Source organism: Choloepus didactylus, chromosome 2 (genome assembly GCF_015220235.1).
Source record: "Choloepus didactylus isolate mChoDid1 chromosome 2, mChoDid1.pri, whole genome shotgun sequence".
Classification (NCBI taxonomy): domain Eukaryota; kingdom Metazoa; phylum Chordata; class Mammalia; order Pilosa; family Megalonychidae; genus Choloepus; species Choloepus didactylus.
Genome location: NC_051308.1, coordinates 131,967,712 through 131,984,712, shown reverse-complemented (window position 1 = coordinate 131,984,712; position 17,001 = coordinate 131,967,712). Strand labels below are relative to the sequence as shown.

Genomic DNA, 17,001 nt, shown 5'->3' with positions numbered 1-17,001 from the left:
AGGTGAGAAGGTCTAGGGCTATTTTGTTTTGGAGGAGAGATCGTGAATCAATAGTTTTAACAATAGAGAAGTTAAATTTGAGATGCCTGTGAGGTCAAGAAGGTGGGTTAGCAACATAAACCTGGCACACAAAAGAAGTTTGGGCTAGAGATAAAATGTTAACATGTGTCAGCATATGAGCTATAAAGCCAAGGGAATGGATGTAATCACCTAGTAAAAGAAAGGAGACAAAACTCCAGACTGAGCCCAAGGGAATGCCAAAACTGAGACGTTGAGCAGAAGAGGATGATCCAGTAAAGGAAAAGTTATCCAGAAAAGTAAGAGAAGAGTAGAAAGCCCAAAAGAAAATAGGAAGAGGTCAACTCTGTTGCATGCCACTGAGAGATAAAGAAAAATGAGGATGTAAAAGTTATTTGGCAGTATGAAGTCTGTTGGTGATCTTGCAAAAGGCAGCTTTTGGTGGAGTGGTTGGGAAAGGAACCATACTGGAGTAGGCTGAATACCAAATGTGAGGAAATCGGAAACACTGTGTATAGGAAGAATTTTGAGACATCTGGACGAGAAAGGGAGCATAAAAACGGGGAGTCGGTGCTGAAGGCGATAAGGAAGTCGAGAGGAACTTTTTGGCACTGCTAATTCTTTACATTTTTGTATGTACGTGGGTATGACTCAGTAGTAAAGGAGAGATTAATGTTGCAAGAGGATATGATAAAAAACTGAAGTCTCTGGAAGGGAGAGAAAAGGGGCAGGAAATAATTTAGGTAACTGGAAGAGAGCTTGGAGAGAAATTAGTGATAAATATATAGAAACTAAACAAATGAAACAAAAAACACATTATTAACACCAAGGAAAACAAAAAAATGGGGAAGAAAAAATTAATAATATATGAATAGTGTTTACATGGTTAAAATAATGTAAACAATGAATACTGATCTAAATAAAATTACTAAAATTTATTGAAAGGATGTGGGATAGGAATGTACGTGGATGAGGGATGGTGGGAGTTTAAAAGGGACATGAAAAAGTAAAATTTTTCGTCTTTTATGGTAGGAAGTCAATAAATAATCCTAAAAGGTATCATTATGTGCACATTACTTAGGAATATGTAAATAAATGCTAAAAGAAGACTACTAAAAAAGTTAAGAATGGTTGCCTCTGAGAAATGGGAAATGAGGCAGGGGCTCAGGGGTGAAGGAAAGGGTTGGATGTGGGGTGATGCCCAGGGCAGTGTTGTTTTTCTTAATAATAAGCCTCATTGAATTATTTGGTTCTTTATCTTACACATTTTGATGATAATACAAACTGAACTTTAAACAAACCAATGGTCACATTTTCATATGTATAAATACAAATATACGTGTGTGTATTTCAAACTCAAATTTTCTGTAACAAATCATTTCTAGTTTGAATCAAAATGTAGAAATAAGTCCATGAAAGTCAAAAGAATAAATAAGGCATTAAAACACACACACATCCCAGAAATTAACGATATATGTATGAAACACTTTGAATCAATTTTTAAATTGATTAGTGCCATTGAAATGCTATTAAAAACTACAAAGGCATTAAATACAATGGCAGAATACTGTGTCATGCTTAAATACCAGTATTTTTAAAGATTGCATAATTCTAAGAGCATTTGCCTGGAGTTATGGATTGAATCATGTCCCCAACAAAGACATGTTCAAGTTCTAACCCCCGATCCTGCGGATGTGAACTCATTTATAAATAGGCTCTTCAAAGATCTTATTGAGTATGAAGCCAAACTGAATCAGGGTGGGCCTTAATCCGTTATGGCTGGAGCCCTTATAAGCACAGGAAATTTGTACACAATAGTAGGAGTAAGCAAGATACTGAAGGAGACATATGGCCATTGATGGAGGCAGAGACTGGGTAATGGACTGTTGGCAAGCCACCACGAGAACACTCCAGACTTCAGAGAAAGTGTGATTCTGCTGACACCTTGATTTTGGACATCTAGCCTCCAAAACTGTGAGACAATAAATACCTGTTGTATAAGCCAACCAGTCTGTAGTACTTAATTTTAGCACTCCTGGCAAACTAAAGACCTGGGGTTTACATGGCACAATCCAAGATACATTGTTTAGTTTAGAAAGTGAGATGTGTATGGTTTACTACCATTTGTGTGTGTGTGTATTTGTGTGTGTTTACAGGAGAAGGAAGAGTATTATACATACAAACTTTTTGGTTATATATTTACAGAATACTTGTAGAAGAATAAATAAGAAACGTGTACCTCAGAGAAAGAGATCAAGGAATACAGTGGGAAGAACAGTATACCCTTTTGTACAATTTGAATTCTTACCATGTGCATGCATTTAAAAAAAAATGTTTTTTAAAGGTCTGAGTTCTAAAATGGCCCTACTACTACCAACTGCATAATTTGGCAGGACAATCTCCCTGAACCTTGGTTTCCTAAATTGAGTATTATTTTTATAAATAAGGTTACAGATTAAAGTATTTTGAAAGAATTGACAATAATCAAAAAAATACCAAGTACTTATTTTTACTACTATTCCTATTTTAAAGTTTCTTTCTCATATAAGTTCCTTTAAATTCCAGGAAAACCTACCAGTTCCATGGAATGTAGTGCCAACAACACGAACGCAGCTTGGTACTCGAAGATCCCAGAATCTAACGGTCTTATCCTGGGAACCAGATGCAATCATCCAGCCACTCCAGGTATAAAGTGCTAATATATGCCCTATAAAAGAAAATAGTGTTAATGTATCTCAAACTGCATTTTAAAAATGAAGAAGAATATGTTGAATTATTGCTGTGAATAGAACTTTTCCATAACACATTCAAAGCTAAGTACTCATTTTTGGGCATGTGATGCTCCAGTTAATTAAATATACTATATGACAGATTTTCCACATTTATAAAAAATATTGGCAATTTTCAAAAAATTAAAACTCAGTAAAATGTACAACATCAAAACTATACTGAACAAACCTAAATATTTTTTGGTGATTATGTCAGTATAGTTAGCTCATTCAGTATTTCAGGACATAATTAGAACTGAAAAAATATCATTTAAATGATGGCAAATTTTCTATGGAGGAAGTATAGTATTGTGGGATTAGATCATTAGCTTTGGAATAAAGGAACCTGGCGTTAAATGTTAGTTCTGCAACTTACTAACCATATGTTATTGGGGAAGTCATTTTTACCCTTTCAGCCTCATGTATAAAAACTTTCTTCATGTATAAAATGGGGATAAAACTCCCTATCCCACAGGTTGTTCTGAGGATTAAATTAAGGAATTACATATATGAATAAAAGATTTAGTACATAATAGCAATATAGCTATCAATACTGTGTTGTTATTCAAAGTTTGCAATTAAAATTTTTGAAATAAAAATTTCTTGCCATAAAGAAATCCATTTGAGGAAGTATATCTAATTAATGAAAGTGCAGAGAGGGAAAAAACACAAGTTGAACAAAAAGAAAAGCAGCATTTGAGATTGATATAACATACCAGTGTGCCCACTCAGAGCATGGAGGCCCTGTCCTCTTTGACAATCTGTTGTATAAATGTTACAATCCCCTGCTCCAGCACTTATCAAAATAGCTCCACCGCTTTCTGGGCCTTCCATAAATGCCAAGTCTCTAATTGTCCCATCATGCATACTAAATTCCAGATCTGGTCCTGAAACAGCAATCAGAATTAAAAAAAAAAAAGATGCTGCTCACCTTACTGTGATAATTTGAGATTCCTAAACTGTCTTGAAACTGACCAAGAATAGTGTAGAGATATGGTTTATATTTTTTTCAGGGATGGATATTATAATCAGTTTCACTTGTGCTGAGCAAAAGATATCAAAAATCAAAATACTGATTCAATTATTATCATCCCTAAAATAGAGCTAGACAACAAATAAGATAAGACTGAACAAAGGATGTTGGAAGCAATGTAGTTATTTTAGATTATTGGTTTTTCTTACTCCTTTGTTTGGATATGGTTTATTCATTTTGGGGGGGTATGGTAAGAACACGTTAGAAGCAAAGTAGTTATTTTAGGTTGTTTTTCTTAATCCTTTGCTTTGTTTTGTTGGAAATGTGTTTTTGTTCGTGTGTTTAATTTTTCAATGAATAAAGTTAAAAAATTTTAAAAAAAGATTGAACAAAAGTCTATGAATACTGCAACTTCATATAATTTTATACATATAGATATATTTGGATGCTGAGGTGTTGGAATGGCTGGAAGGAGGTAAGTGACATGGTGGAACTGGGATTTGCTCTATAACTGCTCATTGAATTGTGTCTTGAAGGTCTTCACCTTTCTGTATATACCTTGCATAATAAGGGAAGTACTGAAATTGTGGAACTGTAACCGTTAACAATTTTTGAAATTACCTATACGACTGCTTGTTGAACTATACATTGAGAGATGACACTTTTCTGTACGTATATTATATTTAACAATAATGGAAATGGCTCAAGTTGTGGAACTGTGACCCATGATATTGAGATTTGCTCTCTAACTACTTGTGAAATCATACATCGAGAGTTATCACTGTTGTGTGTGTATGTTAAAGTTCACAATTTAAAAAATGGAAAAAATAACAGAGATAGATATAATTACTTTCTTGTCTTTTATCACAATGAAAAAGAAAGGAAAGATAGATACTGTCTAGAAAATGACCATTTCCTCAATTCTGACAGTTATTTAAAAGTGATTTTTCTGACAACAATAATTTTCTAAGGCTTAGATACCACCTGGGCACCTGAAAGAACATGACAAAAAAGAATAATGCTTCATGAGTATAACTAAACAATTAGAATGTAAAAAGTTTTTTCTTAAGGCTATGTTCTTAGATCTCATTGAAAACACTACAGAGATATAATATCAGAGATACAGCATGAGAAAAATATAAAGTATATACTGGTAAGCTACTGTTTATATACTTGGCCCCTACCTGTTACATTACAAGTCTCCGCATTGAAGGGCAGTACTTTGACATATTTGTCGTTTGATCCTGTTGCTAGTAATTGTCCACAGGGACTCCAGGCCACACAGTAAATGGATCCTTTATGATGTTTATTTCTTTTAAAACGTACCACTGGTTGCTTAGGACTGTCATGTGCACTAAAAAGAAAAATTATAGAAAGTTGTAATTTTTTGCTTCCTAAATTTAATTAACATGAAATTCTATATTATGGTTGTTCTTGAAGGAGGACACAAAAAGCATATCAGATAACAGATTAATAAGTTTTTTAAATCTTAGAAGAAATCATTTTAAAGCATGTTTAAAATCCAAAATGTAAAATTTCAATTATCATACTAATTACTTTAAAATACTCTAGCAAACTAAAAAAAAAGGAAGAATGAAGCAAATGTGACAAAAATCTATTGAATTTCAGAATATTGGTCTATTTTTTTGCATGATTGAAAATTTTCATAATTAAGAAAAAGAAAAAAAAAAGACTGATAAATCTCTAGTACCTAGAAAATACTTAATATTGAACTAGAAAAATCAGATGAAGATTATATCTTCATTGCCAAGTCCTACTGATTCTTTCTTTAAATGGATTTTACCTCAAATCCACCCATTTTACTCTATCTCTACTGACATCACACTAGCCATCAACTGAAATCGCCTACTTATCTCCTACAATCCACTTTTACTGCCTTCTAATCCACAGCTAAAGTGATCATCTAAAAATATACTTAGATCACAACAGTGCTCTGCTCAAAACTTTCATTGGCTTCCCACTGCACTCAGAACAAAATCCAAAAATGGCTACAAAGCTCTGCATAATTTAGTTCACGTCTCTGTCTCACAATATTCCAACCAAACTGAAATTATTTTCGTTCCTCAAAAAGCCAAGCTGTCTGTCACCTCAGGACTTTTGTACATGTTCCCCCTGCATTACTCTCTTCTCCTTTCTCTTCACATGGCTGGTTCTATTCACCCTCACATCTCTGCCTTAATTCCTCAAAGAGGCCTTTCTGTGACTCCAAGTCTATGCCCCCAGTTTTACTCCTTTACACACCTTGTACTTTGTTCCATGAAGTCAATAAACATGTTTGTTTTAATTATGACTATCCACAAAGTCTAACATAGTACAGAACCTAGCACATAGAAGCTCAAAATATATTTGTTAAATAAATTGTATTCCTCAAAACTCTAAAGAAAACTCAGGGCTCTAAGACTCTATAAAAGTTTTACTTATTAAGTTTATTCTCCAGAATCTTAAAATCTCCAGATTGTTCCTATGCCAGATAAGCTCTGAAACTCAGAGACACCCGTCCCTCCCAGAACATCAACCAGTTGCACTCCCTACCCCATAATGCTGACATCCCTTTTCAACATGAACATGTTAGAATGGTCACTGCCCAAATATCCCTGAAGATCAAGAAAATGATCAAATGAGAGGGAGGAGTTGTAACAGAGAAGTTAGGATTTAAGAAATGATTATTATTACTAAATCATCATATATATTCTTGTTATTTTTGTGTGTGTGCTAATGAAGGTGTCAGGGATTGATTTAGGTGATGAATGTACAACTATGTAATGGTACTGTAAACAATCGAAAGTACGATTTGCTTTGTATGACTGCGTGGTATGTGAATATATCTCAATAAAATGATGATTAAATAAAAAAAAAAATCATCATATAGTTCTTTTTAGTTTCTAGTGTATTAGAACAGCCAGAAGGAAATACCTGAAATTGTGGAACTGTAACCCATACGATACTTTGAAATTTGCTCTATAACTACCTGTTAAACTGTCTTTTGAAATTTATCACTGTGCCCATTTGGACATATTATGTCTTCCAGAGAGCCATGATCTTTTAATCCAATCTTGTGGGAGAAGATTTATTAATCTTTCTGATTAGGGTGTGACCTCTTGATTGTTTCCATGGAGATATGACTCACCCAAATGCGGGTAATACCGTTGATTAGATTATTTCCATAGAGGTGTTATCCCGCCCATTCAGTGTGGGTTTTAATTAAATCACTGGGGCCCTATAAGAGCTCAGAGAGAAGGACCTAAGTGTTGGAGCTAGAAAGACATTTTGGAGACAGTCGTTGAAAGTTGACTTTTGTTAGCCCATAGTTAGCCTGGGAGAAACTAAGAGAACACCTCCAGATGCTTAGAGAGAAACAACCTGGGAGAAAGCCATTTGGAAACCAGAACCCCAGAGCAGATGCCAGCCATGTGCCTTCCCAGCTGACAGAGGTTTTCCAGAGGCTAAAGGTGTTCTTCAGTGATGCCTTTGTTTGGTCACTTTTATGGCTTTAGGACTGTAACTTTGTAACCAAATAAACCCGTTTATAAAAGGCAATCCATTTCTGGTATTTTGCATAACAGTAGCATTAGCAAACCAGAACAATCACTTTCCTGTATATATGTTATATTTCACAATAAAAAATGTTTAAAAAATAAAAATAAAAAAATGAAAACTATGCAAAAAATTGTTAAATAAATGAATTTACTTTCATAAAAATCAGTTTCTTCACAGTCTATCAAACATCTGTGCCAGCATAAGAAATACACAGAAAAAGAGTTAACTTAAGATCAGGCTAACCCTAAGCAAAGTAGTCTTTAGCTTTGGAATCCATAATTACTATTTCCTCACTTCCTGACCTGGAATTCTGTTCTCTCTCATGTATTATACCAATACAATGAGTACAGATAAGCTATACTACTATCAACTAACATGAACTGCATTCCTTTCCCAACCTTTACATGCTAACAGTAGCCCAAAAACCAAAATTACTGGTTTCAGATATAAAGAAAAATAGATACCCAAATATGCAAATAAATAAATAATCTCACCCCAAACTAGGGTTATAATTTTTCTAAAGTCTTAAGAGTTATAAAAAATTTCTACCATACACTATGACAAATACTGCTTTTTATAATTAAAATTTTTAAAGATTTGTAGCTTCTTTTGTTTGGTTATTTTTGTCTATTGGCATAAAAATGATTCCTTTCATTTCCCTAATCACGAAGTCTACCAAATGGCTCATGACCTTTATCGGGCTAATTTATTTTCAAAATAAAAGCCTTAGCAAATGAATCGAAAAGAATAGCTATCAAGGAATGAAAGATTCAAATCCTGCTTTCTGGGGTCACATCTAAGCTATTTGCTACTGGAAAATTTAAGGAATTACTTGTACAGCTAATAGATAAGGTCATTTGGCCTTTTTTAATGAGAAGGGTGAATTTCTGCCTTATTTACAAATCTTATAATCTGTTAAAGCAAGAGGATAAAAAATCATATTAGGTTGACACAAATGAACTCCAATTTTTGTAGGTCAAAAATGGTCAGATATCAGCAATTTCATATAGTGCAGCCTAATAGTTCTCTGAAACTATAATAAAAAATTTATATTTTCTCAAAGCAACTACTATTTCAATACTTCAACTAGCATTATTTTTTATCTTATTTAATTTAACTGGAATATAAGGAATTTTCAGGTAAAAACCAAATACATAAGCCATAGAAATAAGGAAGGGAGGACTGAATGAACATGGGTCTAATTACAAACATTTTATGAAAAAAAATTTACAAAGATAATCAATGACTTTTAAGAATATTTCCTAAGCATTGAAAATAAAAATAAAAAGTTAAAGGCTTAATAAAAGGGAAAGAAATATGAATTGAAACACTACTGAATGCAATTCTGAAAAAGGGACCAATAATGACTAAATTAAAAACTAAGGCAAAAATGGCATTACAAACCATCTATGCTTACCTTGGATCAATTACTTCTGGATAAGCACATACTCTCAGAGTTTTTGAATTTGAACCGACAGCATATAAACCACCACTGGGATGAAAAGCTACTGCTCTAACAGCTTGTGTGTCTTCTAGAGTATTAATACAAACAAACTGCTTTTTTGATTTGTCATCCTTTGGAAAGAAGGAATATGAAAGTCATTAAAGGAAAAAAAATTAATTTGAAAGAGCTCATCTTTATCCCATTTTAAATTCATTTGAACTGTATATTCCTGTTTGAACACTTTATGTTCATTCCTTACAATCATATATTCTTTTTAAGTGGCAAATCCAAAGTAACCCCAATTACTATTTCTACTTTTTTACTACTCATTGCTAAACTAAGCTCAAGTAGCTCACAGACATTCAAGTTTTTCTTCACTTACTATGACAAAATATAAGGAAAATGTACATTACCATATTAAGTTCTCTTTAACTGTCAAGGAAAAAATAGCCCACATATATAGAAATTCTAGCAAAACAAAAGAACATCATTTGTGTTTCTAAAAGCAGGAAGTATCAAGTACTATTATTTAATCCACTTAGAATTTTAAAAAGTTTACTATTATCTCCAGCAACTACTATTTCAATACTTCAAACTGAAATTGCCATTTTAAAATTACAAAAATGATTTTAATCAGAACATTTAATTTGAGATTCATTTTCATTTTAAATTGTGAACCCTGTCTGTCCACAGCCCTCTTCTGGGGGAAGGCAAGCTGAAGCAGTTCTGTATAAAGCTTTCGCGACTCCTGCTATTGGAGTCTTTTGGAATCACCCTTCTTCCCTCATCAGGACTGACTGGACCAGGAACAGGAACCAGTGGGAGTATTCAACAGTTCAGCCAAATACTGTCTTTGGTAAGTATGGACGTCAAGTACACACCCAAAGACAAATCACTTCAGCTCTGGATGTATTGTGAAAGCACTGGTATAATAACTACACCAATGAAGAGATTATGCCTCTCCCTACCCAAGTTCTTACGTATTCCTGCAATACATTCTCACTGAAGGTGGAGAGCAAACATGATGTGTCACAATGTTTGTCTTATGTAATGTAATTGGACTGAATGGTTATTTCTATGAATTTGACTAGAAATGCTTAATCTTATGTTAACCTATAAGGTATGCAACCTTGTTTGCCAAACAATAGCATCAAGTACAGATAAGAGGAAAAGGGAATGGAAATAACTGATTAAATAGCTTACAGCACATTAATAATAATTAACAAGAGTTTGTTTATAGCAGAAGCGGCAGACCCAAACAGGTTGATTTTATTTACTCTTCTCTAGTATATTTAAAATTGTTCTAAATTTGTTGCCATTTTTTTTTTTTTTTAAATCATCATTTTATTGTTGCCATTTTTAAAATAGGAGATTTCATAGAAAAATCTAGATTCCTAGCTTTTGTTTAAAATCAAAAGAACTAGAAACATTGGGCCTACATACCTCTTTGTGCAAGGGACAAATATTCCCATATACTTCTCATGAATATGATGGACTTTATTCGTTTATGTTACCTGGTTGGCACCTATAAACATATGCAATAATGCCTCTGTTTATGGGGTTAAAATCTGAACTAGGGAAAATAAGACAGAATGAACCTCTATGCTAGTAAGGGGAAGAATATCTGATTCCAAAGCAAAACAAACAAACAAAACAAACAAACAAACAAAAAAATCTGGATATATTGATAAGAAATCCACAGTGAACACCAATAATATCTTAAAAAAAATTAACCATAGGGTTCAGATAGCAGTGCACAGCTCCAATTCATGTGCCAAGGTCACTACTGGGCCATTGATATAAATATTTCCAAATATGCTTTCTAAGGCAACCCCTTCCTTAGCCCAGTGAAAGCTCAACTACTATGAGATGAACACAATAATGATTATTTCTAAAAATGGTTCTTTCTTTGAATCAAGAATTTCTTAGCAAAATTTGCAAGTAAATATAAAAACAAGGAAACCTCTTCTCCCAAAGTATTACCTCTTCCTCTCTTGACCTTGATAGATTCCCTGAAGAATCTCCAAGAGGTGGCTTAATGACCAAATGTTCTGATGAGCTGTGTGAATAGAAATCAAATAAAATTACTCTGAATATCAAAACAGAAACTAAGTTATCATTTCAATCTCTAATTTTTACTTTATTTTATTTTTTTGCAAATGACCCTCACTGACCTCAAAGTTTATTTTCCAGAGAGGCTTATTAAGAGGATCTGGACTCAGTGACTCTAAGCATAGTTGCTGGAGGAGGTAAAAACCATCTGGAAAGGAGACTGAGTCAAAGTCCACATACTTTAGGGTGAGGTGTCAAGCACTCTTATCCTGCTTAGTTCCAGAACCCTGCTGCTATGCTTAAATCCTATCCCAGGAAGGAAACTGGAGATGTTTCTATTACTATTTTTATTAGAGTAATATAAAACTAACAGATACTAGAGCAATATAAAACTAACAGATACTGGCAGTTGAAGGTCCCTCAAAAAAACAATATTCTACCTTAGCACTCTTTTGTGAGGTCAGAAGGTAGACAGAACTACCCACATATAGAAACCTTCCTTCCAATCAGCTGTTTATAGATACCTCACTCTTAAAAGAGAGACAAAGATTTTCAGATACTTACAGGGAGATTCCTAGATAAAAGTTCAAGTCTAAAGCAAACAGAAAAAATAACTTGGAAGAAGAGAGGCAATTCAGGGAACAAAATCGATCTATAAAAATAAAGTCAAAACCCTTAGAGATATAAAAGGAAATAATGAATTCAGGAAACAAGAACAAAATCTACTTAAAAAAAAAAAAAAAAGAAAAAATTTAGAGAATAAAAAGACCTCTCCAAAAATAAAAAGAAGGTAGCAGAAAAAAATATGTCATAGAAAATGGAGGTGAGAAAATTACCAGTTATATTTTAAAAATTTCCCAGAATTTAAGTTTCCAACTTGAAAGAGCGCACAAAGCACCCAAACAACAAAGGAAAAAAGACACAATTGGGGTATATCATCATGAAGTTTTAGAACACCAAAGAAGAGAATATCCTAAACGATTCCAAAGTATTGAAAACAGGAGACCAATACAAAGGCTCAGGATTCAACATGGCTTACAGCAGTCACATCTATTCCTGAGTTGTAATGGTTATCTCTAAATTCTGAGAAGCTGAGCTCTTTATGCATAACCTGGTTGGTCTCTGGAACTTTGGGTATCTGTGTGACACCTGAAACTCAAAGCTAGAGCTTGGCATCTATGAATGTCAGTATTACCTCATACGGCAAATGTTAAAAAAGCTGAAAAAGAGTTCAGACCTCAATTACCGATATGAATGAAGCGGATCTAGTTAGGACTAAGAGAAATCAGACCAAAGGGTAAAGGATGGTATTGACTGTGTTTTAAAACATCAACTTCTGTGTGAGACTGAGGGAAGAGACGTTTATTTGGTACACGATCTATATTGTCTGCAGCACACTAAATAATTTAACTTGTACAGTCAGTTTATTCAAACACCATAATTATATGGAACTTTGAATAGGAAGTGAGATCTAATAGGTTTGTACAGGTTAATGTGAAATTCCGATACATCCCGAAGTAATTTAGGCAGAGAATGAGGATATATTTGCAGGCCCCCCCACCCCGGGGAACTGGGGAAGAATGCAGAAATTCTTCCCCACCTGGGCTGTTACTGGTGTTCTTGCAAACATTGAGGACTTAACAGTTTGGTAGGATGAGCTCTCGATCTTGGGGCGAGCCCTTGTGAAGTTTATCGCTGCAAAGGAGAAGCTGGGCCTACTTATAATTGTGCCTAAGAGTCTCCCCCAGATAACTTCTTTGTTGCTCAGATGTGGCTCACTCACTCTCTTTCTCTAAGCCCATGCGGCAGGTGAATTCACTGTCTCCCCCTAGGTGGGACATGACTCCCAGGGGTATAAATCTCCCTGGCAACATGGGACATGACTCCCGGGGATGAGCCTAGACATGGGCATCGTGGGATTGAGAAAATTTTCTTGACCAAAAGGGGGAAGTGAAATGAAACAAAATAAAGTTTCAGTGGCTGAGAGATTTCAAATGGAGTCAAGAAGTCACTCTGGAGGGCATTCTTATACATTACAGATATCCCTTTTTAGTTTTTAGTGTATTGGAATAGCTAGAAGGAAATACCTGAAACTGTCGAACTGCAACCCAGTAGCCTGGATTCTTGAAGACAAATGCATAACTATGTAGCTTACATGGTGTGACTGTGTGATTGTGAAAACCTCGTGGACACACTCCCTTTGTCTAGTGTATCGATAGATGAGTAGAAAAATGGGGACAAAAACTAAATGGGTTGGGGGGGAAGGGATGTTTTGGGTGTTCTTTTTTACTTTTATTTTCATTTTTGGGGGGGGATAGAAAAATGTTCAAAAGTTGATTCTGGTGATGAATGCACAACTATATGATGGTACTGTGAATAGGTGATTGTACACTATGGATGACAAGGGTATATGAATATATCTCAATAAAACTGTATAAAAAATGGCATAAGAGTTCTTAATAGGAACACTGAAACTAGAAGATCTTGTAGCAATGCCTCTATAACTCTGAGGAATGGTTTCCATCCTAGACTTCTACACCAAGCCACACTAACAAATCAAGTGGGAAATACAATAAACTCAATTTTAGATGTACAAGGTCTCAGAGACTTCACCTATGATGTACCCCTTTTCAGGAAACTATATAGGATCCTGAAAACAGGGAATCCAATACAGGGAAGAGGAAAAGGCAACTTTTAGCAGGATGGTGAAGGAAAGTCAAGGACTCTTTAGGCCTTTATAAAATACCCTAGAAGCAAAGAATCCAAAGAGAAGCAAGAGTGATCCATGAGGAATTTCTCCCAAGGGGGAAAAAAAGGAATAGAGAAATTACCTGATATATTTGACTGTAATGAGAGGGTTTTACAGTTCTGTCAAAGCATTTCCAGATAAATTTAGTGACAGATACAAAGAAAACTAAGCATGCATGCACACCCATGCACATCAATATAAGGCAATTATTGTCTCCAGGAAAAACAAAAAGTTCACGACAAAGAAATGTAATCATATTATACTATATAACTCAATTGTAAATAACATTTACATAGCCATAGTAACGTTAACACTAAATACCAATCTAAACAAAAGTTGATATATAACTATATTGGAAAGAAGGGGTAGACAAGATGAGCATATTGTGGTTGGGAAGTATGGTAGCTAAACCTAAAGGGTAGGGAAATCAAGAGATAATAAAATTTTAATAGATGCATGGTATTCAAAACATGGAGGTATATAGCAAAACAGCCAAATGGGTTGAAAATGGTAGCCTCTGGGCAATAGAAATCATAGACAAAGATTGGTAAGGCAAGGGATGCTGTTTTAATTTAGGTCTTAAAGTGCTATTTGACTCTTTAAACCATATATATCTATTAGTTTGATTAAAATAAAAATTAAATTTAAAAATTTAAGTTCTAGCTTTGGGGGTACACAAAACTGGTGTTATTGGATCTATAATAAGGAAGCAAATATTAGATAAACTTATGATCTGAATTAAATACCAGAGTTTTTCAATACTATTTTTAAGCAATCCCCATAAGCATCCAAGTCAAAAGCAAGTTATGCTTGTTAAGAATAAAGAAAGGAAAATGTTCCTTAACATTCCTATTGCATGAATGACACTTATTTATTAATGATAGCCAGATAAAAATTTTCCCTGATTAGGAGAAACATAAATATGCAAAAATCTTCAACTGCCGTAATTGCCAAAGCTGCCAACACTGTTCTGCTATGACCATTCTACTATGCTACGAAACATCTTCCTATACCCTGACAGACTATGAATTTAGCATTGTTTGTTGAAAGGTGCCCATGGCAAGGACAAATAAAATCAGAGAGAAGATAAGGCCTAAAACTGATCTCTGACCAAGATGGCTTATACAAAATAGAATTGCTGTGGCAGTAATGAGGCAGCAAAAGAAAAAGAAAAGAAAAATGAAGAATATTATGAAATTCAGAAAGTGGTAGAAGAGAATATGGACAAATGAAGGCAGACTAAAAAAAAAATTTGGTAGGTAGCGAGCTCCAAAAACTTTTATTTGTAAGGCTCTAAAAAGAAGTTCAACTCTCTCTGTTTCTATCCATTAGTATGAAGATAATACTTCCAGGTTTTACAAAATCAAGCACTTACATTTGGTTTCCACAAGAAGGTGTTTCCTCAAGAAAAGGTATGTGATTTGTCGATCCAGAATTACGAGGAGTGCTTGTGTGAATATTTGGAACATCATGTGTTAATCTCTGACTAGAGTCTTGGGGTGGTGTAGCAAAACTAGTCGCAGAAGAGCTATTAGAGCCATTGCTTTTACTCCCGTTACATTGCTGGTTAAGCGCTGACACCTCATTACCAAGGCTATCCATTCCAATATTTAATTCACCAAGCTTTTGAATGGACCTATAAGATAAAATACAATTATTTTAAAAGAAAAACTTAACTCCACATTACCTGAAACACTTAAAAAGAAAACATCTTAAAATTTCAAACTGTACATAGAAAGTACCAGTAATTACATGATTTAAATAGCCTTTAAAAAAATTTTTATTTTTAAAAAGGGACTCAAAGACCAACCTATTAAGGAATTGTTCAGTAAGATTTTGCTGCTGATCAGGACCATCCTCCTGGTTCACACCTCCTTCAAGCAACATCTGTTGGTATATCTGTCGCTGTTGCTCCTTCTGTTCTAAATGCTGTTGGTAGCGTAATCTTTGCCTATAATATTCTTGAAATTGTTCTGTGGAATCTCGAAGCTTAAAAATATTAGAATAATATATTTTAGCATACTATGAATACAAGTCTTCACTCAATAACTTCTATACATAAAAATAAGAATATACAGTTAGCTATATTTAACAATTACAAAAACTTAACGTATTGCTCTATGAAAAATAACATAATATCCATGAATCTAAATACTCAAGTAGATCAGTTAATTTGCTTTATGCCACAGCAAAAGACTGACCAAACCGAATGGCCATCCTGGTTCTTCCTTGATCAGCCAAAATAATAATGCAAATTATAGTGATCATAACGGGGACCTAGTCAGAGAATATGAATGTACATAAACACCAATACAAATCTGCTACGTTACTTGAAAAAAAAAATACTGAGATTGCATTAACATTAAATAAATACAATATAAACTTTTTCCAGCATGCTTATAGGAATTTTAGCTTGTAAAAGTTCAATAGGTTATTCTAGAGAGAAACATAAAATTTCCCTTAAAAACAATACACTAGTTCAGGTTTCAAATGTTCTTTCATGAGAAAGCAGAATAAACGGAAGCTAAACTTAGTACCCTCAACATTTTTTTTACTTCACCCTTCTAAAAGAACTGTGTAGCACTGAAATTTACAGGGCAAAGATATTTAGTGAATTCCAATACTGACAAAGGAAGCTTCCCTGTCAAGCTGGGGTCTAGTCATATTGCATGGATTATGTGCACTGAGGTAACCCTGAAACAAATCAGTCATCTCTAAAATTATCCAACATTGACAATAAGCTTAACCAAGAGTTTTGCAGAGCTAGCAAAAGCTAAAATTGTCTCCCTTTTCCAATTGCTAGTAACAATCTTCCTCTATTTCATAACAAATAATAACTATGAGGATAAAATTATCCATATGTACTTTTAATAGTAACTTTTCTACTTTATTCTTAATATTTAGTTGAAAACAAAAATATACTCAACTTATTAAAACTACCTAAATACTCTTTTAAGTGGCATACTATATAAAATAAAATTGACACCCGACTTCACAATACAATTTCCTTTAAAAAATAGCCCCCCCCACAAAAAAAAAATCTGGAACTCTAAAGGCTTAGATAAAAGTATTATTCTATACTATAAATGTTTTAAACTCTTGTTCATTAAACCTAATTAGTAAAATACAGAGCACACATCTTAAAAATGCAAACTAGCCATGTTTAATGTGAGTTGAACTGAGTCCTGAAATATGTAACTTTAATTAATGTCAACTGTGGTATTTGAGACTGTTAATAAATTCACCTGTTAAAAATGCCCCAAAATACACAGTGACAACCAAAAATACTATATATTCTTTGGGGAGAAAATGAGCCAATAATAAGAAATTCTATGTATTCTCTCTCCTACTCCCAAATTTTAGAAAATTCTTTTTAAATTCCATCCAAGCAAATGCTATTACTTCTTACAAAAAGAATGTAAGACACTATGTGTAGTAA

At 33.9% G+C, this 17,001-nt stretch overlaps 1 protein-coding gene across 2 annotated transcripts in view; it reads right to left on the bottom strand.

Moving 5' to 3' along the window:
• Window positions 1–17,001, bottom strand: part of WDR47 (WD repeat domain 47) — a 79,336-nt gene that overhangs the window by 10,192 nt on the left and 52,143 nt on the right. Inside the window, exons 7-13 of one of the 2 annotated variants that reach the window (XM_037826473.1) lie at window positions 15,373–15,551; window positions 14,938–15,198; window positions 10,745–10,820; window positions 8,735–8,892; window positions 4,944–5,113; window positions 3,503–3,679; window positions 2,594–2,725 (exon numbers count right to left, since the gene is read on the bottom strand). In XM_037826473.1, the coding sequence (XP_037682401.1) occupies window positions 2,594–2,725; window positions 3,503–3,679; window positions 4,944–5,113; window positions 8,735–8,892; window positions 10,745–10,820; window positions 14,938–15,198; window positions 15,373–15,551 (1,153 nt within the window). The remainder of the gene's footprint in view (window positions 1–2,593; window positions 2,726–3,502; window positions 3,680–4,943; window positions 5,114–8,734; window positions 8,893–10,744; window positions 10,821–14,937; window positions 15,199–15,372; window positions 15,552–17,001) is intronic. The other variant, XM_037826474.1, reaches the window with a different exon arrangement.